This window comes from Daphnia pulex, chromosome 3 (genome assembly GCF_021134715.1).
Source record: "Daphnia pulex isolate KAP4 chromosome 3, ASM2113471v1".
Lineage (NCBI taxonomy): Eukaryota > Metazoa > Arthropoda > Branchiopoda > Diplostraca > Daphniidae > Daphnia > Daphnia pulex.
Genome location: NC_060019.1, coordinates 9923023 through 9947267, shown reverse-complemented (window position 1 = coordinate 9947267; position 24245 = coordinate 9923023). Strand labels below are relative to the sequence as shown.

The 24245-nt window shown below is 40.8% G+C and overlaps 1 protein-coding gene across 4 annotated transcripts; it reads right to left on the bottom strand.

Moving 5' to 3' along the window:
* Window positions 1-1204: 1204 nt before the first annotated feature.
* LOC124189886 (proto-oncogene tyrosine-protein kinase receptor Ret-like) lies at window positions 1205-19550 on the bottom strand. Of its 4 annotated transcripts, none has more exons than XM_046582386.1 (19): window positions 19444-19550; window positions 16314-16433; window positions 13000-13287; window positions 10442-10566; window positions 8726-8897; window positions 6429-6691; window positions 6078-6270; window positions 5845-5951; window positions 4410-5098; window positions 4253-4308; window positions 3911-4177; window positions 3733-3844; window positions 3493-3667; window positions 2923-3420; window positions 2731-2860; window positions 2538-2664; window positions 2378-2452; window positions 2047-2231; window positions 1205-1959 (listed from the first exon to the last, which is right to left on the bottom strand). In XM_046582386.1, the coding sequence occupies exons 2-19, from the start codon at window positions 16390-16392 to the stop codon at window positions 1706-1708; spliced, it is 3795 nt and encodes a 1264-aa protein (XP_046438342.1). In that variant the 5' UTR covers window positions 16393-16433; window positions 19444-19550; the 3' UTR covers window positions 1205-1705. The 4 variants fall into 4 exon arrangements, with proteins under 4 accessions (XP_046438342.1, XP_046438344.1, XP_046438341.1 ...); XM_046582388.1 differs by lacking the exon at window positions 19444-19550 and adding an exon at window positions 16607-17138; XM_046582385.1 differs by lacking the exon at window positions 19444-19550 and adding an exon at window positions 16557-17057.
* Between the last annotated feature and the right edge of the window lie 4695 nt (window positions 19551-24245).

The window sequence follows — 24245 nt, the reverse complement described above, 5'->3', positions numbered from 1 at the left end:
AGGGCTGTTGAAGGCTTTTTAAAGGCAATACTCGTCACAGTCGAATGGGTCGCCATCTAGCGTTGGAAAAATGAACGGTGGAAAAAACCACCTGTCGGATTCATTCGACCGGAATTTCCGCGTCGATTCCGACAAATAAAAAAATACGGCATTTCACAGTAAATCGGCTTATGAAATCACGCTTCATTACGTTCATTATTGACACTTGGATGTGTCTTAAGAAATGAATATCTTGTTTCGGCTTTTCAACAACCACACCGACATCTAGCGGCTGGCTTAGTTTTAAGTCCAAATTTGGAATTTTCGGCTATTCTTTAAAAAAATCAAAAGAATTAACTATTCCTTTTAAAAGAGAAAAGAGAAAAAAAAATACAACACAAAATAGCCAAAAAGGATGTTGAATAGTAAAAATTCGTGTGTAGTGAGGTATTCGCGTACATAAATGTCGTCATCGGCCATGGAAAGATCCGGATTTCTCAAAGCGGGTTTTTCGTACGTGATGTCCAGCCATACTTCGGTGTCCAATTTAATTTCTAAAAAAAAAAAAACACACAGCTGGTCGTGTTGTTTTTATTTTTGATTTAATAAGAATTATTAAATCGTAATTGCAAATGAGTCACACTTTTTTGGCGTCGGCAATCGAACAAAAAAAAAATAAAACTTGGAAGGAAGAGAAAGGGGCGATTCAATGAGGAATATAACACACCCGTGAGTAGATGCGCCTGGAACGTGTTCCAACATCAAGGAAAGTGTTTTCTCTTTCTTTCAACTTTTTTTTTTTTCCTTTTTTTTTCGATTAGTTTGTGTCTGTTTGTGGCGTGTATGCAACGTAAAACGTCCTTGATGTGAGGGAATATGGCGAGCTGAGGTGCGCCCACACGCGTCCGCGCCTTCCATTATTGCGGGTTTCCATGTATCGTGTCGTGACGTCATCCGTTTTCTTCTATACCGGTTTTTTTCTTTAAGCATCTTCTTTTTTTAGGTCATTGTTCCCTTCGCGGATGAAAAATAAAAAGAATCTTCTTTATTCCATTAGCCGGCGAATCGATCAAATCTTTAAACATTTTTCGGTCGATTCACCCTCGAGTCCCTTACCGTATATGTCCTCACCAACTTCACGTTCGAGTTATACTTCTCTATCTATCTGCTGATGTATGCAAAATAGCGAGGGAACTTTTCTTTTGAAGAAAAAGGCACTTGGAGATAAAGGGATTCTTTTTATGTATATTATAATGCCACCCGAAGTGAGCCTCGGGCTTTGAGAACAACAACATAAACATGCGCGGCACTGAATATAAGGAAAAGAAGAAGTGAATCACATCATAGGAAAATTATACGGCAAACTTCAACGGCACGGGAGACGTAAATTTATCTCTATTCATATAGTCCTGGCACAAAATATTATATTTTGTATTATATGGTACACACAAATATATTATATGCAATTTATGGCGTTTGTTTTTTAAAAAGAATTGTACTGCACGTTTGAAAAAGAAAAAAAAATCTAATTTAGAGATTTTGAATAAATAACTTGTGTGTGACTAGATGAGTTTGGACTGCAAATAGCCAAAATGGCGGTATAGAGGGGGTCAATGGACGCTCAGATTGAATCACGAATTAAAATGGATGACTGATGATTCTATGCGCAAACATTTTACAGTTCAAATCATTTGTTTTTACCTCTGTTATTCATTGGCAAGTTTTGTCAGACACGGACGATTGGTAAGAGATATTCGTCTTGCGCTTCGGCCTCGGCAACCGGTTTGAATAACGGGAATGAATCCTGTATAATTAGCTGCTGGTGCTGGCCGCTGTTGACTAGTGGAATGGTTTCTCCATCATCGGTCTTGCTGGACGACATGTTGAGGTAAAAACTCGACTGATCCTCCGCTGGACTCGTTTCGGCGCTCGATATAGGCAACTCGTCCTCGTCGTCGTCCCATCTCAATTGTTGCAGTCCTGTGTAATTAATTCAGAGGCGTTTAAATGCGGACCGTGTGGCGCCATAATTGCTAGACGAATTAAAATCCGATATGATGTGTATACCTTTCGGGAGAGATCCGTCCGAGTCGCTGCTCATGAAATATTCGCGGTTAGAAACGCCGGCAAGGCATCCGAGATCGAGATAATCCATTCCAACGCCTAGCATGTCCTCGACGGTTTTAACCAGTTCGGCAAATTGCGGCCGCTCCTGTGGGTCTTCCCGCCAGCATTTCATCATCAGTTCGTACCTTGGAATGCGCACACAAGACATGGTTTAAAATAGCATAGCAGGTGAATAACAGCGCGAAGGGCAAGGTGCCATCACGTTGTGATTTCGTGCGTTCGTTAAACAACAAAAAATGAACGGCATCTAGCGAACGTGAAATGAACTTACAGTTCTTCGGAGCAGTTATCAGGCTTCTCCATTCTGTAGCCGGTTTTAAGAAGTCGGTAAAGCCTTTCCGGGGTTCTATTTGTTGTTTTTTTAAATAGACAAAACAAATGGTTGGTGAAATAAAATGTGATAAGACAGACAAATCTCATCAAGAGCTTACACTCCAGGATAAGGATTTGCCCCCAATGTGGCCAGTTCCCAAAGCAAAACGCCGAAGCTCCACACGTCTGACTTTGATGTGTAGACATGGTCCGACAGTGATTCCAAAGCCATCCATTTTATTGGAACTAAAACAACAGCAGAATGACTAACGATAATAAAAAGGAAAAATCTTTTTACAATTCAAAATTTACCTCGGCCTTTACTGGTTTTGAAATAGGTGTCACCTTCGTATACATCGCGGGTAAGGCCAAAATCAGAGACTTTACAAACCTTACCAGAAGCTACCAGCACGTTTCTGGCCGCCAAATCTCGATGGACCAGCTAAATGAACAACATTATGTCAATCAATTGAAAACCAACGTAATTACAATTAATTAACGAACCTTCATTTCGCTGAGGTAAGCGCCAGCTTGGCTGATTTGCCAAGCAAAGGAAAGAAGATCTCGTGGGGTAACGGCAGGCTTCACCATGAAAGAAGATGGACTTTGCTGCTGTTGCTCTGGAAGAATAAGCCGACTTCGGCGCAAATAATTACGGAGAGATCCGTGTTCGCAATACTCGAGGATGAGGAGAAATGGCCCGGAGACGTCGGTACAAGCGCCCAGCAATTTGATGACATTCGGATGGCTGACATCTTTGAGGAGATGAAATTCAGACAAGAGATCGGCCAGTTCGGGGGAAATAGTTTCGCCGATATCTCCACGGCTTATCATCGTCGGGGCCGTTTTGGCCATCTTGGCAGCCACGACACGATGGCCTCCTATTCCGGTGACGGAAGTGACGGTGGCGCGCATAACTTGTCCGAATTCACCTTCGCCCAGCGGCGTTTTCTCATCGATGATGAGCCACTTGCGTGGGATTTCCCACTTGCGATCTGTCGCCTAATTAAATTGGGTGAAAAAAAAATTCAATGATGCAACGCCTACTGGCTATTTTCACGATCGAATAAATACAGAAATTCCGAACGATAGAAACGACATGTTCTGTTGAACGTTCTCTTCCGCTCCCCTCAGGCGTCTTTCTTCGATGTAGACGGACATGTTAAGATTATTAACATCACGGTGGGTGGAATTGACGTGGCCCACGTAGGAGCCGTTCCTTTTTTGTTTGCCACAAATCATCCACCTCCTATTTGAATTTCGCGCGTCAAAATTGGATTCGCACAAAATAAATAATTGAATTCAAACGAATACCTTTTTCTCCAATAAATAAACAGAGCGGTAGGTAGAGCGAGCAAAACGAACGCAGCTATTGCTCCCACTAAGACTCGACAGGTTGTGTCGCAAGTATTATCCAAATTTCTGCCTGCAAAAATTAAACCAAAACATTTGTTAACCATTAACTTGGGTTTCATGGCTTCATCGCTAATACCTGCAGTATATTGGACGAATTTGACTAAATTGGTCGATGATTCGCGACTGCCAGTTTTGCCTTTATTATTGATCACATTTCCGGTTTCTTCCAAATCATCCGGATTGTCGAAATTCGTATCGGAAGTAGATTCTGGCGGGGGCGGCATGCAAGAGCAATCACGAGAGTGGGCGTCTCCACAGGAACAGATTCCGGCTGCTGATGCTATGCCTCGAGACTTGCCAGTAGCCGCTTGGTTTAGCTTGAAGTGGGTTCCCAGAACTTTTTCTGTATTTATTATTCAACGAATAAAATAACCATCCTGTTTTTCTTGCGATTGAATAAGTTTCCTTTTTTCAATACCTGTACAATCCTGAGGGCAAATCTCCCAAGAAAGAGCTTCCAGCTCATCGCAATAACTAATGAAAAGGGACAAATTTTGGAACATTTTAAAATGACGGATCGATTTCTTCAGAAATTCAAAGAGAGAGAGAGAGAGATGGAATATGTAATAACGTACCCGTCCGGACAAGTAGTCAAATCCGGAGAACAAGTTTGATAAATCCGACTGGGGCCGTTGACGGTGTTGTTAACGTCACTACGCCTCCAAGCGCATCCACGTTGATCCGTCGCTACTGATCCAACCACTTCATTACATCCAGTCTCCGTCCGGAATTTGGCACAATACTGGGCGGCGTCACATTCTACAGCCTCGGAGGAATCGACCAGCAAATGATTGCTATCGACTATATCGATCCGGAAGACGGCCGATCCGTTCTGCTGAACACCGGAAGCGTCTACTGGAATAAGATCCCAACCGATCCGCAAATTCAAAGAATTTTTGTTCGACAATTCAGCCAATGATTCCGGATGAGAGACGTAGAGGATGCCTTCGTCTGCCGTGATGGAAAAGGCTGGATTTTCATCCGGGTGTAATCCTTCCAGTACGCGGAAGTTAACTGGCCTCTGTCCGTCTTGTTGGTAGCCGTGCGGGTACAAATTAGCCACTCGGGTGTATCGACAAGCTGAGCGGCCAACGGTGGCGTTCAGCCACCGTGTCCAAACCCCGTCTCTTTCAGCAAAAAGTGCGGAATCGGAGGATGACGTTTCGGCGGAAGCCGGAATCGGATATTTCATCCACTGCGGCCGTTGAAGGCTACTAGTCACGTTGGGTGGATATCCAGTATGAATGCGCAAGTGAAAGGCAACCTGCAAAATTCAAACGAAATCCAATTCCTTAGTTACATACTAGTCCTTTTTAATAACTTGAATATCGTATAGACTATTTGCGAAGGCTGACAAAAATGCGTGGGAGGTTACGGAAAAAAACATCCAACTTCCGTGTGCCAAGGTAAGAAATCGAATTACTTCTTTTGAAACTAGCTTTGGAGTACTAAGAGTAGGTAGCGGCGCTTCACGTGTCAAATGCATCAGCAGGAAAATAATTCTCAGAATTCTCAATAAGTTGGTAGATTTGGAAAATAGGATGGTGTGGGAGGAGGCTGCTATTACTGCACTTTTACGTAATGCGACACGCGGGTACTGTGCATTTTTTTAAGGTTCAGCAGGATAGAATCTACTCGGTCGTACCGTCGCCATGGATTCGGCAAGTATTTTCGTATCCAGCCTATACGTAACAAGATGAAGGCGGAATCTAAAAAAATCTGGTTCAAATCAAATCTCTTATGAAATCTAATACGCCTTGAGGCTTTCATCTGGAAAATGGCTAAAATTCGTCTAAAGAACGGCGTTACACGATATACGCGGCGCAGTTCCGCTTTCTTCCCCAAGTATACGTATTACTCATATTGGCCAAAGATAGACGGCGGAACGACAACGGGATTCGTCGTCAATGTACAATGTACGATATTCACTTTGCAGATCGAATTTTGATATTCAACATCCTGCTCAGCACAGGCTCCATTTTTCGTAATTCCCTCCGTTGGCAGACTTACCTGTTTATCGCCGTAACCAGGCAACAGGCTAGTATCCTCGATGATAACAGTCACGTTACAATCATCAGCAGGAACCAGATGGCGGCTAGTAGCAGCTCCAACCAAACCTATACCCATTCAGCAGCGAAAGAAATGGACGTTACACGTTGAGGCTATTGTTACTAAATTCAATCTATACGTTAACAATTCTAAATCATGCATCAAAGAGAGGTCGATTAAGTTAATAAACTGACCTATACTCATGACGGATCGTGGGACACCCGTCTCCGGCCGGGCTAACGACCAAACAGTGTGCTCGATTTTCAACAGAGTTGATATTAATCGATGGGCTTTATCTTCGGGTGGGAATAGCGTCAGCCGGAATCGATTCATTCGGTCGCTGTCATCATCCAACACCATGACCGGCTTGTTGAGCAAATCCTTTTCCTGTACGCAAATGTCGCCGCAAAACATCAGATATTTTAAAACCAGGGAACGAGTGAACGGGCGTTTCCCAGAGAAACGTTTAATACAACAGCGTTTCCATGACATTCGTATGACGCAATCTTCTGAAACCGAATATGATCCTTGATTTTTTGTTTTACCTGAATGATACCTTGGTCCTTGAGGTACACGTCAATTATTTGTTGCTCGTTGGGGTTTTGAAGACTCGGAGGGTTGTCATCTTCATCCTCGACGACTAGCGACATGTTCTGGTCGATTGTGATTAGCGTCGTGATGGTAGCATCGGTCGAAAATGGCCCATTAATCGTACAGACTAGCTGGAAGGGAATGTGAGCCTTAAATTCTCGATCCAGACGGACGGCAGTTGACAACAGCCCAGACTCGTGAAGCTCAAGCCCTGGACCTACATTAACAAACACGAGTGATCATTTTTATGAAACATAACGTCTTAGATCGTACTGAAGTCACTGCATGATATTTAATTGAACTATTAGAAAGAATAATCATCTTCTATAAAGCCATATTCCTTGGAAAAGATTCACCCCTTTTACATGCGTCAATAAAACAGTCTGAAAGGTAACGCCGCACTGTACTAAGAAAAGCTGAATTAAACGATGGAAGTGCCCAAAGGAAAGATGGTTATCACGGTGAAAAATATGGCTTTTGAGATCTACAGATTGCGATGTACGTGCTCGGTTGTGTAAGCGATAGTGTAATAATAATATAATTGCATCCATTGATTGACGATTATCGTGATACGCGGTCGGGTCGAAAGTGAAATATTGATGGAAGGAAGACCCCCTCCATATATCAACGGTCGCCTTTGATTACACCGCTGCATCGGAATCATCCACTCACAAAGGCTATAAGTTACGAGTCAATACTTCACAAGATTACTGTTCCGCATTCCACGAGATGATAAAAGAATTCTTCTAAATTGACCGCGGTTTCAAATCTGCTGCCCCGTGATTTATTTATTTTTCTTCTCCCAATATGAAATAGGAACAATAAATTTAAAACGTGAAACTGCACTTCAGACTACAAATGCTTATTTTGGAAGTTATCCAGCGCGGACTGGCGGTTATTAAACGTCGGTCATAACTTATACCTTTTAGTTGAAATAGGCGACTGGGAATCTGTGAATAATACATTTTAAAATATTTCCGTTTTCTCTAACGTTATGCATTTAATAATCTAACCGTTTCCGCCTTCTTAGGTCGAGGATTCAATAAGAAAACAATCAGCAAAAATACACTAATTACTTGACAAGAGTCAGTCGATTCCAATTAAGGAATTTCTACATCTCCACCGAAATTCCTACGATCTTTGTATAACTGCCCCTCGTTAAACATATCCATGGTTCCCCTCGGCTAATGATCGTCTAGAGAATATCTAACCCTTTTTACTACTGTCACATCGAGTTGAATTGTAAATCCTTCTTCAAACATGTACGAGCATTATTAGTAAACGCTAGCCCCAGAAATAGTTTTAAGTAAGTTGAAGCGATGTCAAAATAACGAAATGCCTTCTTATTGTTTGACTGTCTGTTGAAGATTCACTTGTTAGGGTCGAAGAAATATCCCTGGATTTAAATTCCGTTGCGTAGTACAACCACTTCCCTTATTCACAAGTTTACTTTGATCTTAATTCAAGAGTCAGCACGAACATTGGCAATATTTTAAGACGTCGCCCATTTTATTGGCGACTGTAAATCATGTTAGAGTTTTCCAGAAATAAGGAGACTGACTTGAAATGGTCGTCTTCGCTTTGTTAATGTAACGCGTAACTTTTCTGCACATTTCTATAATGGGTAGTCCTAAACTTTCTGCGAGCAGTTGATTTATTGCTAATAAATCGCTTACAACTTAACACACAAACTGCAGTTAAGAGCAAGCAACGGAAAAGTTAAAAATCCTTTCTTAGTTTACTGTACTACGTATTCGTTCGATTGTATATAATCAGATTTTTAAAAATATGTTTGAATGTAGGTGGATTAGAAAATCAATAATTTGATTGTGTCTCGGGAATTTAAGTCACAGTGCTTTAAATAAACAAACAAAAAACTTTTTGCTTCGTTTAGCACAATCTAATGCTTCCCGACACTTGGTCGAACGTTAACTAACTTTTGATGCATAATGTTCGGTTCGGTGGGTTGCGTAATAATGAATTTAAATCCATTCTGTTTTTTTTTCGAACCCCACGATATAAAAATTTAAAAAGTTTGCAAAGTGTCAAGTTTCCTGTTGCATAGATATAACTTTTTGTACCGGTCGGCAACTAGTTGGAAGTTCCAACCCAGACAACGTAACGATCGAACATAAGTGGCAATTTACTTAATAAAATATTCGCAGTTTCTTTTTTTTTGCAAACGCCCAGTCGCCGCCCGCCTAGTATATAGTGCTAACTTGCACGTTAGATTTTCGAAAGAGAAGTTTACCTTTAAACTGGCGAAGTGAATAAGACATCCGAAGATCAGGACAAAATTGTTTAAAATTGGCGGATCGGTAGCTCAAGTCGATGAGGTCAGTCCCTTTCGGTCGGTTTTCAAAGACGCGCAACATGGTCGAAACAGTTGCTGAGCCACTCCGGTTGGGTCCAAAACACCAGTCCTTGAATAAAATAGTTATTTAATGTAGTAATTTACGATAATATTCGTATAAACGACCAATTACATTTATCCACTTATTTCCTCCGTTTCAGCCCACGTCAAACGCATTACATTTTATTACAGCTGATTCACTCGCCAAATCAGAATGTATTCAAGCAAGGAATTATCGGAATTACCCAAATTAAGAATTCTTGCAATAATCAAAATAGACCCCATACAAGTCTACCCTCTAATTCGTCGAATAACAAGCGTCCTTTGTGCTCCTTCCGCCCTCGCACTCGTTGCTAGCCGTAAAGAGTATTGATAAAAATTTACTCGTTAGACTGGTGCAGAAGAAGAAGTCAAGGCAATCGGTAAAGGTCGACAATGTTGCTAGGTTACGATTAGGTTATGCGCAGCAGGCTAGTTGGTTTATTGGGCCGTGATTGACGTACAGTCGACGAAACTTACATCACATGTAGGGCACCGTGAAGCAGACGCATCAAATTCCCCACAGACTCACTTCTTCTTCGTCCAATCAAATTCTATTTCTTCAAAACTTTTTTTCTGAAAAAAAATTCCCTTCGACTGAATGGATAATAAGGCGCAACAGCTGAGACGTTGAGAACACCTATCGGCTTACCTTCCCCCGCTATAATCAAATATCTGATCTTAGTTCTACATTTGATTCCGATTCAGATTGGCAGACTTGAAATCAAATCCTTTGAATATCAACGACTCTTTCATTGGCGTAGGCCGTGTGTACTAAGAAGCTTTTCTTATTCTCGGGATCGAAACAAAATTGCGTCTAGACACAGCCTTTCATTCGAACAAACCTTCATTTAATTTGGATAGCACAGCCTTATAACGGAGTGCATTTGCGTGTCATTTTAGGTTGTAATTGATGATTTTTCTTCCGGCTGACGTGCGGGGCTTTTTCTTCCCCCCCTCCCTTCTTCCTATACGTGCCCTTCTGGTCCTCCAAGGTCTTTCCAGACGATACAAGCAGTGCCTGGTGGTACGCAGGTGGGAAATTAACGACTCAAAAGTCTGCCAAGTCATTATTTGCAAAGTTTTTATACGTCTCGGCCCGAATATAACAGCCGGTCATTTAAGTTTTTTTTTCTTTTTTCTTTTCTTTTCTTCTATAAATCCCTTTATATTCTTACGACTCGTGGCTCGTGTCGTGTCCCGCTCTTATTGGAGACCCCTGTCATCTCTCGCCCGGGACTTTTTCCATTCTTTTTTTTTTTTTTTTCTTTTTGCATGTGTGCGTGTCTGACGAGTGTTGTGACAATGACGGGGCTCTTTCCATCATTTTTCTTAGTAGCGCCGACTTGCACACACAAAAGAATAGGCGACGGGCGAAAAAACAAAACGATAGGAATAATTCAAGTAAAAAGGAAAATAGCCATTGCTTAATATGACGCGCTATACACAAAAGAAAGAAAGAAAGAAAGCAGAACTCACGGCCGTTGTCATAGAACCCGAGTCGATTCATTTAAAAAAAAAAAAAAAAAAAAAACTTAAAAAGAATAAAAGTCCAAAAGGAAATGTTTTGTTTACTTTGTTGGGTCGGCGGCAGTCGGGCGGTTTAGCGATGATGGTCAGGATCACGCCCAGGTGGTCGATTTCGTCGGCGGATGTCGAAATGTTGGCGTTGCGGACTCCGACCTCAAACCGGAAGGTTTCTAATCATACCCATCCACGAATGAGAAATCAATACGGCGACATTAATAACCAGAAAAAAAACAGAAAACAAAACATAAAAAAGTCCAGAACAGAATCACAGAATCATTAATCCTACTTAGATATCACCGGAGCAGATAATTATGGATAACATGTGTTTGGATGGAAGAACATCCTTCTTTCGAAGAAGACGAAAATAATACGTACAGTGTGACCCTTTGGCTGCGAGCTCTTACATGAACCGAATGGCGAATCCATTAGTTTGATTGGATAACCCAGTTTTTTGTCCTTTTCTTTTTGTGGTAAAAAGACGAGACGGAAAGGAAAAACCCAACTTTTCAGAGAGATACTAACTACCCCATATGACAGTGTTGGTTATGGTAACATTCACGGACATCGGCGATCTGGGGCAACGCCCTTTTTTATAGATTATTCAGGAGCCCTTTTTATAGGCCGGATGCGTCGAGCTGTGCCCCCCACTCTTATGAAACAATGAGGTAAAAGGTCGCTAATGGCGAACGTATTCGCCCTAAACGACCGCATCTGCTCACTCTTGTTTCTCTCAGCCGAATTGAAATTCAAAAGTGTACATGTATATTCAGTTTCTCATCTGGTGTAGCCGGTTACAGGCTATCTGGATACCTGAATCGGCAATGCGGGTGGTCCATTTCATGCCGGTTATGCTCCAAGGAGCAGCATGTTGTACTTATTGAGATTGTAAGCAAGCAAGCAAGCTCGGCTGAGATAGCCTACAAGCGTCGAACTAAAGGAACCGTAAAATCAAAAAGTGAAATCCTTTCGAGGACATTAAAGAACTCGAACTGTACATGATGGTATCTACAATTCAATCTCCTTTAGACTGTCAGGTCTTTCATATCTATTTTAAAATATCTAAAAAAAAAGGCCAGCGACTTGGGGTTTTTCCAATAATTGAATCGCATTTAATATTAAAGTAAGGCGTCTAGCACACATTCCCAAATAAATTGCACGGACAGAACAAGACTACATTGTTCTCTTTTTTTTCTCAAGCTAGCTCATTCTTTGCTTTTTCCTGAAATGAAATTGTGTAGGCTATGTAGAAGTAACTGGGCAGCTGGACCGAATGGCACTTTGGGGAAATCCACAAAAGACTCGCTGGGAGGCTTTCATATCAGTGCGCGAGTAAATTGTTATTCCCTAATCCTAAATTCTTGAAATTTTATTATTATAAAAACGTAACATAATACTGTGCTGCTGCTGCTGTTGTTTGTCGTTGACGCTGCGCACCAAAACTTTCTCGCTTCACCATTTTTGGATGTAAACTTAACCTCTATGTCATTGACCTACTCTCAATGACTGGGCAGTATCGAAATACAACAGCCACACAACACGCCACCAACGAAGATTAGTCATTTAAAAATCTGATAACACATATCGCTCCTATAAATGCGTGTAAAAAAAAAAACAGTGGCGTTGTTCACCCGGACCCGCCCAATATATAGCCTTTCCTTTTTTTCCTTTTTTTTCCAGGGAATTTAATCGAGGACGAACCGGGTGCCATACCAACGATATCTCTTTCATTCCTTACCGTCTCTCAGCTTATAATCGCCATCAATCTCTCTACCTTGGAGAGCGCTATCGGCCCATGGATACTGGCCTTAAAGATGGGCGAAAGAGATTTTCATCATTCCGAGAAGAGTTTCTTTCAGGGGCGAGTCAGAGTTTCTAAATAACTCGTTATAATACACTCACCTAATCGCATTGCACAGCTGTTGGTCAGTTGGAGACATGCTGGACACGTCGGGTTCTAATCTTAATATAAATACAGCATTCTCATTTGCATGCTAAAGCACTCAATTTAATGACGACAGAGCTATTTTCGAGACGGGGATAAAATTGCCAAATCAGAAAGTGGTGGAATGATGGCACTCGCTTCTATTCGAGGTCGAAATCTTTTCACGTTTTTTTTTTTAACACCCATTTTCCAATAACGGAAATTCAAAAGGCAAATCAAGACGCTGGTTAAAGTATATATAGGACTTTTTTCTATCGATTTCTCCTAGCTGCACGATGGGGCGACGCTATTCACGACGAATTGGAACAATTTTCTTTTTTTCATTTTTCTAATTAAATACTTTAGGGTGGCGGAATGCTGTCAGCTTAATAATTCCCATTTCTTGTTTGTTTTTGGAATAGTAGCGAGTTCCCAGAACTGTCTGCCAATTTTACATGTGTAACAAGATCGACTTGCACGTCACGGCGGTACTAATATACTTCATCGTAGCATCGTTTCTCATTTTCGCATAGTCACGCGCGGCGGTCGTCGCTGGGTGTGACCGCTTATAGCTCCTGCTCCCCCCGCACATTCGGCCTAAATATTTCGACTATTTCGGTCCCAGCTCGATATATTTTATTAGCAAGCTACAAACAAGTCAAAGTGTAGATAGATGCATTACCTTTATTGCGCGTGACGCGGTCCTGGAGGTTGACGTCAGCAGCCACGGCGAGGATTCCCGTCAACGAATCCAGAACGAACAAGGATCGTTTGGCGGAACTGCCGCCAGCACCGGATGGTGATGCCGCTGATTCGGCAGATCCGACAAAGAAGAAAACGGAGAGGTCATCGTCTCGGTCGGTTGGCGAACGGACGGCGTGAAAACGGAAGACGGGCGTTCCGGCTGGCGTCGACGAAGCCACCATGAGTTGAACCTCGGGCGCAGACGTCAATAAGAACGTCCAGCATCCTGTTTCCATTTGTTTCACGTCAAGTTGTTGCGAGACACATTTCAAATTCAAAAAAATGAGAAACAAGAAAAAGAAAATCAGAGTTACAGTTGAATTGGAAAGGCGTTCGAAACTTGAGTGTTGATAAATATACAAGCAGTTGATGCCTTGTCGTTGCTAGTATCATTCATCATCAACCATATTTCTTTTTGCATCTTTCTGGGGGCCTTCACAAGGATCCCAAAGCAATAAATACATCCAAAAGAGAGAAGACACACACACACACAAATATTCAAGCATAGAAAGCAGCGATGGGAAAAAAAGACGAGGATCACTAGGTGATGACGTATAGATGAGATGACTTGCTAATAACAAGCCAAGCCAGACATTGCTGACGGTCTGATGGCTGCCAGCGCCGCGAGCGTCAATAACAGCACAAATGAATCAGTCAATGTCGTTTGCTGTGTGTGTCTGTGTGTTTTTGGCTTATTCCCTTTTCTCTTTTTTTGTTGTTTTCTGCTCATCTCTCTTTTTTATGCCCTTTCTCTTTCACAAACAGAAATATATAAGAGATGGAGAGGCCATCAAGCGTAATAATTGTGGGTAGATCTATATAGAATGTCAATCTAGTCTGTTGGAACGATTTCAACGGGGATATACCACGACACACAAGCAACCGCACAGTGTGTTCTAGTGTAGGCTCTTCTGCTTCGGCTATTACCGCCTCTGTACACACACCACTCTTTTATCTGTTTTTTACTTTCGCGGTGCGTTAAAAATAAAAATATAATCTATACGCGGGGGAAGATCAACAGACACGAGCAGAGCTCGCAATTTCTCGGCATTGCAAACATAAACATGTACTTGTGTGCTGGCTCTTATCTTCAAATAAGAGGCCGAGAGTTTTTTTTTTCTCCCGCTCCCGCGTTGACGAAGTGTACAACCGCCATCAACATTTGAAGGACATTGCTCAAAAGCCCATTTAAATAACACTCTCAGAAACAAATTTTAAAAATTATTATCACCCCGTTTCCAGGGAATATTTAATTTCTCGCGCGTCTGGAACGCAATAAGGCCATTTAACATGTTGACAAAACCGCAGATAAGAACTCTATATGGGCCTACAATGTAGTATAAACTGAACCGTATGGCCCCCCCCTTTCTTTTCCCCACCGCTGATGGGCTTTCTAGCTGCTCGGTTTTTTCGGATCTGTTTATTTATCAATTTCATCTCGCTCGCTTTCTATCCCTGCGCACGTTGGGAGGGGAGATAGAAACGCACCTGCTCCCGCCGCTGCTACTTTGGTGAAACAAGAACAACAACAACAACAAAGGCATCACGAAATGAGACGATGAGATCGCGCACGGCACCAGACAGACAACGGCCAACGATTTAGGAAAAAAAAAAGAGGTAGAATAGGAGGAAAATATATAAGACCCAACGGTTGTCGTCAGCTGTGTGTGTGTGTGCTCCGCGGTTAGCTTTTTGCTCCCCGTATTGGTTCTGGCCATTTTCTGTATCAACTCCAATGGCTATTGCCTGTCTATTACGTCGTCGGAGTCTTTGGAAACTCTTTCCTCTGCTGGTTTGTCTCTGTTATTCATTCTATTTTTCTTTCGACATGTGTTGCAGTAGAGTCTCCGTAGCCGACAGCTGGCGCATCAGCTGTATAAAAGACCGTGGCCTGACCTCGGCGTGAATGACGCTCGTAGCTTTCGAACAAAATGATTCCCGTTCTTGAGAGAGAGAAAAATTCCTCCCCTCTTCTTGATTTCAAATCCAATTAAAAAAATTCGCGTCTCGGAACTGCGTCATCATAAAACGAAGGAATAATTTGGACATTTATCAAATGATTAAGGTGGTACTTTCTCTTCTATTGTTCAAGAACAGGATGTAAAAGAGAACCTTATTAAAAATGAATTTACGCCGTCTATCGCCTAATACTTCGCCTACCTGGATTTCCACGGAATGGAGAATCAAATAAATTTGACAATAAAAAAAAAAGAAAGTATTTTTGAAATTATTGCTTCAGTAAAGACGTATCGGGTATATGTACGTAGCTGTCAGATTAAAACAGCAAATTAGAAAAATAAAATGGAATTCAACTAATCTCTAAATATGAAAATGTCGCCTTTTTGTCACACCATATTGGGAAGGCGAAAAGCGGCTGAATACTTTCCCAAGAAAAGAAAAAAAAGGACCAAATTTTAAAGAAAAAGGCGGCGACAGAATGCAACTGCGACGTGTGGGGACTTTACTTCCGCACCAGTTGCGTGACACCTGGCCGTCAACGGATCTGCCAACCAAGAGCCCGACGCTCACGTCCGAGACAAAATCGTTCATTTTTTTTTCCATTTTTTTTCGAAACAGACTTTTATGTTAAAAAACCTTGAAGGATTTATTTTCATTGAAAACAAAAGTGGCGACATAATAAAGCGCTTCTGTTGAGGCGGGCCGTGTCGCCGCCGTGTGATGCCGTTATTTGGCAATCATCTCAGTTATGTTTCATTATATCTATACTACAGGATCTACTTAGTTGGACAATAAACGAGGACACAAAAAAAATCTTTTTAGGGCGGAGACCGCTTGTTGTTGTTGTTGCTTCTCGTTTTTGTTGATGCATTTTTTAAATACTTTTTTATGAGTCCCCGAAATGAAAAAAAGAAACTGCGTTACTGTCGCCATTTAAGACCCTTTTCTGATGCTTGTCGGTCGCTCTAACTTTGGGTCTATGCATTTCTTGTCTCTTGTGTGAGTGCCGCCCGGCAACAAAACAAAAAAAAAAGGGTGTAGGGCGGCACTGCAAGAAGACAGACTCAACGCCCTCCTATTAGATTGATATGGTTATAATCCTTATTCTATATCACATGAACGTATATGTATATTCTATAGCTCTCTTATGCGCATCTGTATAGAAAAAAAAAAACCCGAATTTTTGCTATAATAACTATATAAGCTATAAGCACAGATCAATAAAACGGGCGGATGTAAGCAAACCCCTCAAAATCTGAATATCATTCAAGAATTTAAATTTTTCTTTTTTACCTGGTAGGTTGCCGAAGAAACCAAATAGGAGAACTAATAATGCGATGGGTATTCGACTTGTGCTGGCCATTGTCGTCATTCCGGTCGGTCCATTGGCAACGTTTTTCGGACAAACTTTTCCTGTAAGAAGAGAAATACCAGTCAAATAAACGAGTTGCCACCTTTATTTCATCAGTTTCGGTTCATTTGAAATTCCTATTTCCCTGTTGGGAACTCGCAACAACATGACGGAAAATCACTTACGAGAAATGCGGGTCGATTTGATAGACGTGATTCAAGGTCTTACGATTTACCTTTAGATGAACCGGCACGGCCAATTTCGTGTCGTGCAAACGCTGTTCGTTTATATATCTTGGATCGATGTTAACGGTTATGTTCAATATTGCCGAATATTGCGCACCTACCCAATTTCGAGGGTACACAAAAGGGATCCAATCACGTCAAATATCTTTAAAAACAAAAGCTGGGCTTTGATCGAGTTACTCTATTTGCATAAACGGCTGACGGCTAAAAGTGAATCGAAAACAAACATCGCAGCTGGGCCGGATAGAGGCCAGCAAATTCTAATACGTGATGCAGCACAATGTATGGAGATGACAGCAGACAAAACGGCACGCACTAGCAGAAGGCAAAGAAAGAAAAAAAAAAGTTTTCTCGCTATACAAAAAGAAAAGTGAAGAATTGGCACGAGCAGCTCGTCAGTGTGAATCAAGCGGAGGTTGGCGTACAACTGACGGGGCCCTTGAGTCGCTGCAGCGCTCTATATACGTTCTCCTTACCTATAGCTACTGCTACCACCACCACCACCACATCAGACGTGTACACTCGGAAAAAAATAAAATATATAAACCCGCCCTTAATACACAACATGGCATGGCTCAGAGCAGTAGCCGAGCTGCAAGAGGGGGGGAACAAAAAGGAAACGACGACAGAGAGAAAACGACTGCCGTTTCCATAAACGAGTCATTGCTTCTGTTGCGCCAGCGCGGGATAGATCAGATAGCGCCACTCGCCCACTCAGTCTCTCCCTCCGCAGTTCAGAGCACGTGCAAATGGTAACCACCACCATCCCCATCGGTTAAGGGTAGTAATAGCTATACGATCCTTGTTCGGGTCCACCCTTCCGTTTCTCGTCAAACAACGCAACAACAAAAAAAAAGGATTGAAAACAACTCGAAACAAGCGCGGGGAATTCCAAAATGGTGCCACCAAGAATAGCTTGCATAATAATTAGCACATTGTGTTGACGTTCATAACCTGTTCGTTTAGTAGTAAACAAAGCGTTTGTCAAAACGTCAAACCACGGCAACAAAGGAAAACAAAATGCTAAGTATTCATTTCTAATTTGCGCAGCAATCTACGTAGTGAAAAAAATAATAATAATGATTACGTTCGGGATGATTCCGCCATCTATCGCCTAACCTTCTTGCATGCATAGGCGGCGGGCATTGCAACGTGATGGCACGCGGGCGTGATCCCGCATTTAACGCTGGCGCAGTTTGACATTAGCTTCAAGAAAGTTGCCCTTTCAATGTGCAAGTCGTCGAGTGTATAGTATTGTTTACAATACCGTGCGTTACCTAATAAATGTATGCGACATTGCCGATGCTTCTTCCCAGAAATACATAAAACCAATAACGTAATACGCAGTGTCGCGTGCGGAATCGGAGAGCACATACCCCGGCTCGATTTATTCGTGCGGAATCACGAGAAACAATTGGACAAATTCCCAAGCCAACCCATTTCAAGAGCACTACACGACAAGAGGATTTCGAATTCTCCTCGACAACACAAGTAATATCTAAATATTACTTGAATACATTTTGTAATGATGGTTGGGAAAGCGATTTTATTCGCAACAATACTGGGAAGCGTGCTGTGCCGGATTTTGAGCTCAGAGTGAATATGAGTGACTAGTTCGGGTGCGTTTTCAAGTTTACTTGGAACGTGAGAGGTAACTTGGAGAGTGATGGACCCCAATCCGCCCACAAGTCCAATTATATTCAGGGACGGGTTCAGGGGAAGGGTTTACGGGTTAAAATTTAATGCCTGTCGCGAATACTGTGAACTCAGTGGCTATAATAATAAAAACAAAAAAAGCATGGCGATCGTTTTGCTAAAAAAGGTGAGGATTGAATACTTGGGATTAGAATCTTCCTAAGATTGGTTGATGGAAGACTGACTGTAACGATGGCTCAGAAATGTTTTCACTATGTTAAGTTTATTCGCCTGGGACGTTGGCAGCTATAAAAGGATACAAAGATAAAAGGATCGGATTATTTCTGATAAAGAAATTTAAACGGTCGTTGTTTTTCTCCCTAGCGCAGAGTGATTAAGTTGAATCTTTTAGAATACGTCAAGGATTGGGCGAAATGAATGGAAATTCCACGTGGAAATTGGACGGAGAATATTATAAATCCCATTTATACAAACTTGTTTACGTCGTAATTTTCGATAGATTCTTTTGTACGGGTACCTACAACAAAGGGAAGTCGAACGAAAGCAAATAGGTTGGAAATTGAATACCCACATGTGACTCTGCGACGAACGTATTTTCAGTATTCGATTTCCCCAAAAGATTTCACCAAAATAATTGAATCAGTCAGTCACTCTAATAGCATTCGTAAATGACGCACAACAATATTTAAGTCAATCGTAATCAGTACCATTTGACCACGAATGAAATAATAACCACGGTTCATAAATAGATATGATTGCTTAATCCAATAAGACCCACGAATGAAAGATACTTAATTAATTTTCCAATAGCGACGTAAATAATCATGAACCCACTGGCAAATCTCCCTGGGTACGCCTTCCCTTTGTATAAAGCAATTCAGAGTGTAGGCGGGAGAAAGTATTAGTATCGACTTCCGGGAGGCGACCAATGCGGACCAATGCATAATTATCAAATGTAAAAAAGACTACATGTAACTTTTTTCTAAGGGAGTTCTGCGTCATGTACATCCCACGTGTACGAAATCATAGCTGGGCTTTGCCAAAAGGCAAATGCGAGCCACTACTTTAAACAGAGCTAATCAATTTTGGGTAAAAATGTTGATTTCATGAAGCACTCAATTTACATTAAAGCCTGCATGTAAGACATCTAGAAAGGAATGTATAAACTTACTGAAATTGAGCCAAACATATCCAGAGGTCCATCAGCACAGTTGTGAATGAGAAAACCGCGAAACTGGACAACCTTCTCCATCGACTGTGATACTGACAATGAGACACGAGACGAGTCGACCACAATTCCCGGCGGAAATATCGGAGCTGTGTTGCAATTTTAACAATGATTAATTATATTTTTTATTGAAGATGAATAATACAATAAAAAAAAATGCTTTTGTCTACTGACCAAAGTTTCGTAATTTTGATTCAATTATAAATATATTAAAATTTAATTCGTCTTTATTGAAAATTGAAAACGTGGTAACAAAAAATAGTGGAGTAGGATGGGAAGTGGCAAATGCCAATCACAACTTTTTACATTGTAAATCAAACAGTGCTTACATTTCATTTTAGAAATTCTAACAAATGAGCATTTATAGCCATTTAATGGAGTATAAAAGCAAAACACGTTAATTTACGTAGGTAATTCCTTCATTCAGTAAACACATGCTCCATTTGTGTCAACTACACTACTAAGATTTCAAGCAATCTAAGCCTTATTTTTCCAATTTGTTTTTATTTGATTTTTGAAGACGATGTCAGCCCAGAAAGTCCACACTTCAGTTATTGTCCAAGTCTACAAGTTTATGATTTTTAAAATGTGACTTGTATGACGGGCCCAACTGGAACTGTGGTACATTTCATTACAGGCTGACTTCTCACACTCTCTAAAACTCTGTGCTCATTTTCAGAAAATCAATATATCCTTATTGGTCGTCTCAGTGGTATTTAAACCACATTTATACGGACGGTATATAGAACGCAGTTCTCATAAACTAAATTTTAATTAAACCCATTATAAAATAAAACACAGGTGGTCAAAGTTCACAAGACGGAAAGCATTACGTAGCACGAATTATTGATACAGCTTCTCATCTGTCAAGTAGTGAGATAACTGCTATAAAATTCCCCTAAGACCATACAGAAAAAGGCTTATTGTTGTTAGTAATATTATATATTTCTGCAAGACTGCAACCAGCATTCGATGAACAGTCTCACGGGGACTCTATTCAAACTTCAATCAATTACCCGTATTGAATCATATTTCCGAAAACTACTGTATAGCAGAATGACGCTTAGTTAACTAGAGTTATTAAATGTAAATCCCTTGTTCTTAGACAACAGAATTGGTGCCCACTCACTTTGGCGAATCATATGCGCACATTATTTTTAACTTTAAATCGTTGCCTACGAGATCTCCGGGAAAATTACAATCTTCTTCGCCAGCTTTCGTTTAAGGGGAATTGGATTTTAAAAAATTGTTAACTTTGTCGTTTGCTTTGCGTGCCGAGCCTTTGCTTCAACGGCTACTTTGCATTTTCCTTCTAGTGACACAAAACGAGTTGGCGTGGATTTGCACCGGAAATTTCAAATTAAAAACAACTGCCAGAATATTAATGTTTCATTGGATCAGTGCACTGATCAGTTAGTTAGCGTTAGTTATTAGTTAGTTCAACAAGAAGTCAGTATATGACAACTAAAAGGGTCAGAAAAGAGGAGTTTTGTTTAGTTAGTAGCTTTTAGAGTTTGTTAGAGGAAAAACGCTACAATGAAAAATGTACGCTGTCGCTGCTTTTCGTCTGAATGTCAATGGCCAGCTCGCCTCTTCCTCCGGCGTCGTTTTACTTTTTATCGATTTCGTAATTTGACGCTCTATAAAGCTACACTCAATGTTTTCTTTGTTGAAAATTCCACCTCGGCACGTCCGCCATATCAAAAAATCATTCCAGCATTGAAAGGGTAGCATCACAAAGTCGCTCAAATTGGAGAGCTCTGATAAATATCTTCTTAGAATACATGCGCGTAATTTTGGCATGGCCTTTAATAAACATTCTCCTTCGAAGAAAGAGAATTCCAAAATAATCAAGTGCATCACTGATACGGTAAGGCGTTTAGACGGTAAGATGAAGAAGCGCAATAGAGCGAAAATTAATCAAACTAAATTGCACAAAGCCATAAATTTGTAATGACGCAATTTCCGGCAATTTTCTAAACGTGAATAATGATTCTCTTAATTTAGTAGGAGTGTGCAAATAAAAGCCAGGGAATCGAGAATGAAATATTCAAACTAAAAAAATTATTTAAAGCTCGAAATTTGATTTTCTTACCTTAGTGCAATGCTTTTTAGAGACCCGTTAGGCCTATACTACCATGAAAGAGAGAAAAGGGCTAGAACTTTATCGTTATCCCGACTACTAGAGTGGATCTTGAATCTACCTAACATAACAATAGCAGACATAAAACACGCAACTTCGTAACAGAAATGGTTGACATTACTCACATACTTTGCGCATTTAGTGAATCCATTTTCTTGTTTGATTTTCATTCAAGTGCCTCAAATGCAATCATAAGGTTGGATATTCTTGCACAATCCCCCAAGTTGCACTCCAGAGAACTGCATATTTTATTGCTTGTAGGCCTACAAACTAAGTCACTGAAATAACCAAAAGAAAATCTTCATCAATATCAGACGATACGTCATACAGTAAATCGAGATTTGCTGCCGTGAACGAAATCACGAATAAAACATTAGCCAGAGTTTAGGAAACTATAATTTTGTTGGGCAAAGCTACTTACAACGCAAGAGACTGTGTCAAGACTTTTCCGAGTATGTGTATCTCTTGTTAACTAACCCAAATATGATGATGGGGATTCGTCTAGACTTTTGTTGTAAGACCTAAATTAACATCGTTATACGCTATGCAAATCGAGCTCGGACCGTCCCGCCCTTGTCCTGGTCATTAGCTATTGCGCCCGTCGTCCACCTGCAGGAGAACACATCAATAACACACAATGTCGTCTGGGGTACTATTACACGGCTGGTTTTGTTTCAACCAGTAAATGAGACTATTTTTTGGGTTGCACAAACAAACAAATTCATCGTAGGCTACTTTGTTATGTGGAAAAATCACGCACGGATTGCTGTTAATATAACGACTCACGGATCTATAGGCAGAAAAAATACTTACGGTATATAATACTTTACGTGCGGAGCTTATATATCATATAAGTAAGTTATGTGTAGTACTTCGGCCGTTTAGGTTTAAATGGCGAAATAAACCAACCCTAACTTAACGATGGAATGTAACGAAAGACGTCATACATTTTAATTTATAACCACGATAGCAGTTCGAGCGTCACAAATGACGTCATTCGTTTGTTCCTTCATCGAGTTTCAGTCCTTGGGAATTCATGTTCTCGTTTTTGAAGAGCTGCTAGTCACGAAACAAATCAATCAACGATTTGGCTTTCATAAGAAAAATTTCTCGCGATTTTAGGAAATGATACGGCCAACGGAAGGTGACACGGCCAACCTGAGATAATTTCTGGAAGAGCATTTAGTCAAAAACATCTGCCTGAAGGAAACGGAACGACAGCGGGATCATTTCTAATTTTATACAAATTTTAAACCGTTTCCGGGTGAAGACAAACAATTGATCTTAGTTCGTCCGCTTCCGATTATACTTGTTGAATATTTCCATTGAAGTTCTAATGGAAAGAAAATCGCTGACGCACATATATTCTCGAAACGAGTCACGGTAGACTATTAAAGAAGATCCGTTCGTTACTAATGCATTCGGTCGCCTACGCACTTCCTGACATAGACGAGACATGGGAAAAGTTACGCCGGGAGTTGCCGGAACAAGGGGGCGACATTTTCAGGTATGGAACCGATAGCGTCATAGCGCTCGGCTGTTTCGTATGTGTTTCAAACTTGTGTGCAGTGTGCATATGTGAACAAGCTGAAGTAGGAAACAGTAGGCCAGGTTGTACAATTATCACGCCGACGCGCAATCACTTGGTGTAATCTCCCAATTTACGCCAATTTACTCCTACCATGCATGTGCCATTTGGGTCGATCACAATCATAATACCACTATCTTGATATCCCTGACTTTGTCTCCAACTGAAATTAAAGTTTGCCCATGCAAGTTTGAAGTTTGTCACCAATTAATAAATGTTTTAAAACCTAAAATTCAATTTCGTTTAACGAACTAAAGAAACATATTAGTTATTTACGCACTATGCGCAGGATAATCCCACACTATATTTATCAAACGATGTACAGTTAAGATAGAGCAAGACAGTTATGCTAACGCTAGTTAGAGAACCAAAACATTGTTATTCCAGGACTGTTCCTAGTGAAATTAGAAAATCTCATTCACCGCTTACTTATTGAAATGGTTATGTAGTCTGGGTATTAGTTGTTTAGATTTATCCATGACAACATTTTATCAATTCCTTAACGGGTGATGAATTCATTGATGGGATGAATAATCAAGTAAATATAAGTTATATCATTCTCATACGATAGCCGGTGTGGTTGGATGACAATGATCCTATACGAAACTAATAACCTCAGCAAATATTACCGGAAGCTAATCGCGTGTAGACGCCCAAATTACGTATCGAAAGTGCTCTTTTGAAATTAGTGAGTTACACTAGTTAGGGTTAAATAAAAAAAAATATTATTCAGTTTAACCAAGATAAACGATCCCGTTGTCACTCGCCTTTTCCAACATACACTGCAACCAACCTTTGCCATCCAGTCTGTATTTTTATGCGAGTCATTCAATTATTATGAAACCGGAGATCTTACAAAATGAATAAATAAAGGTTTTTCGTATGACGGAATAAAAAATTTGATTTTGGATTGAACGAAGAGTTTCTGGCTAGAAAATCGAAGCACCTTGTGACGTCAATGTCATATCCCAATTGAGCGTGGATGTGATCGAAATATCAAAAGGATCACCTTAA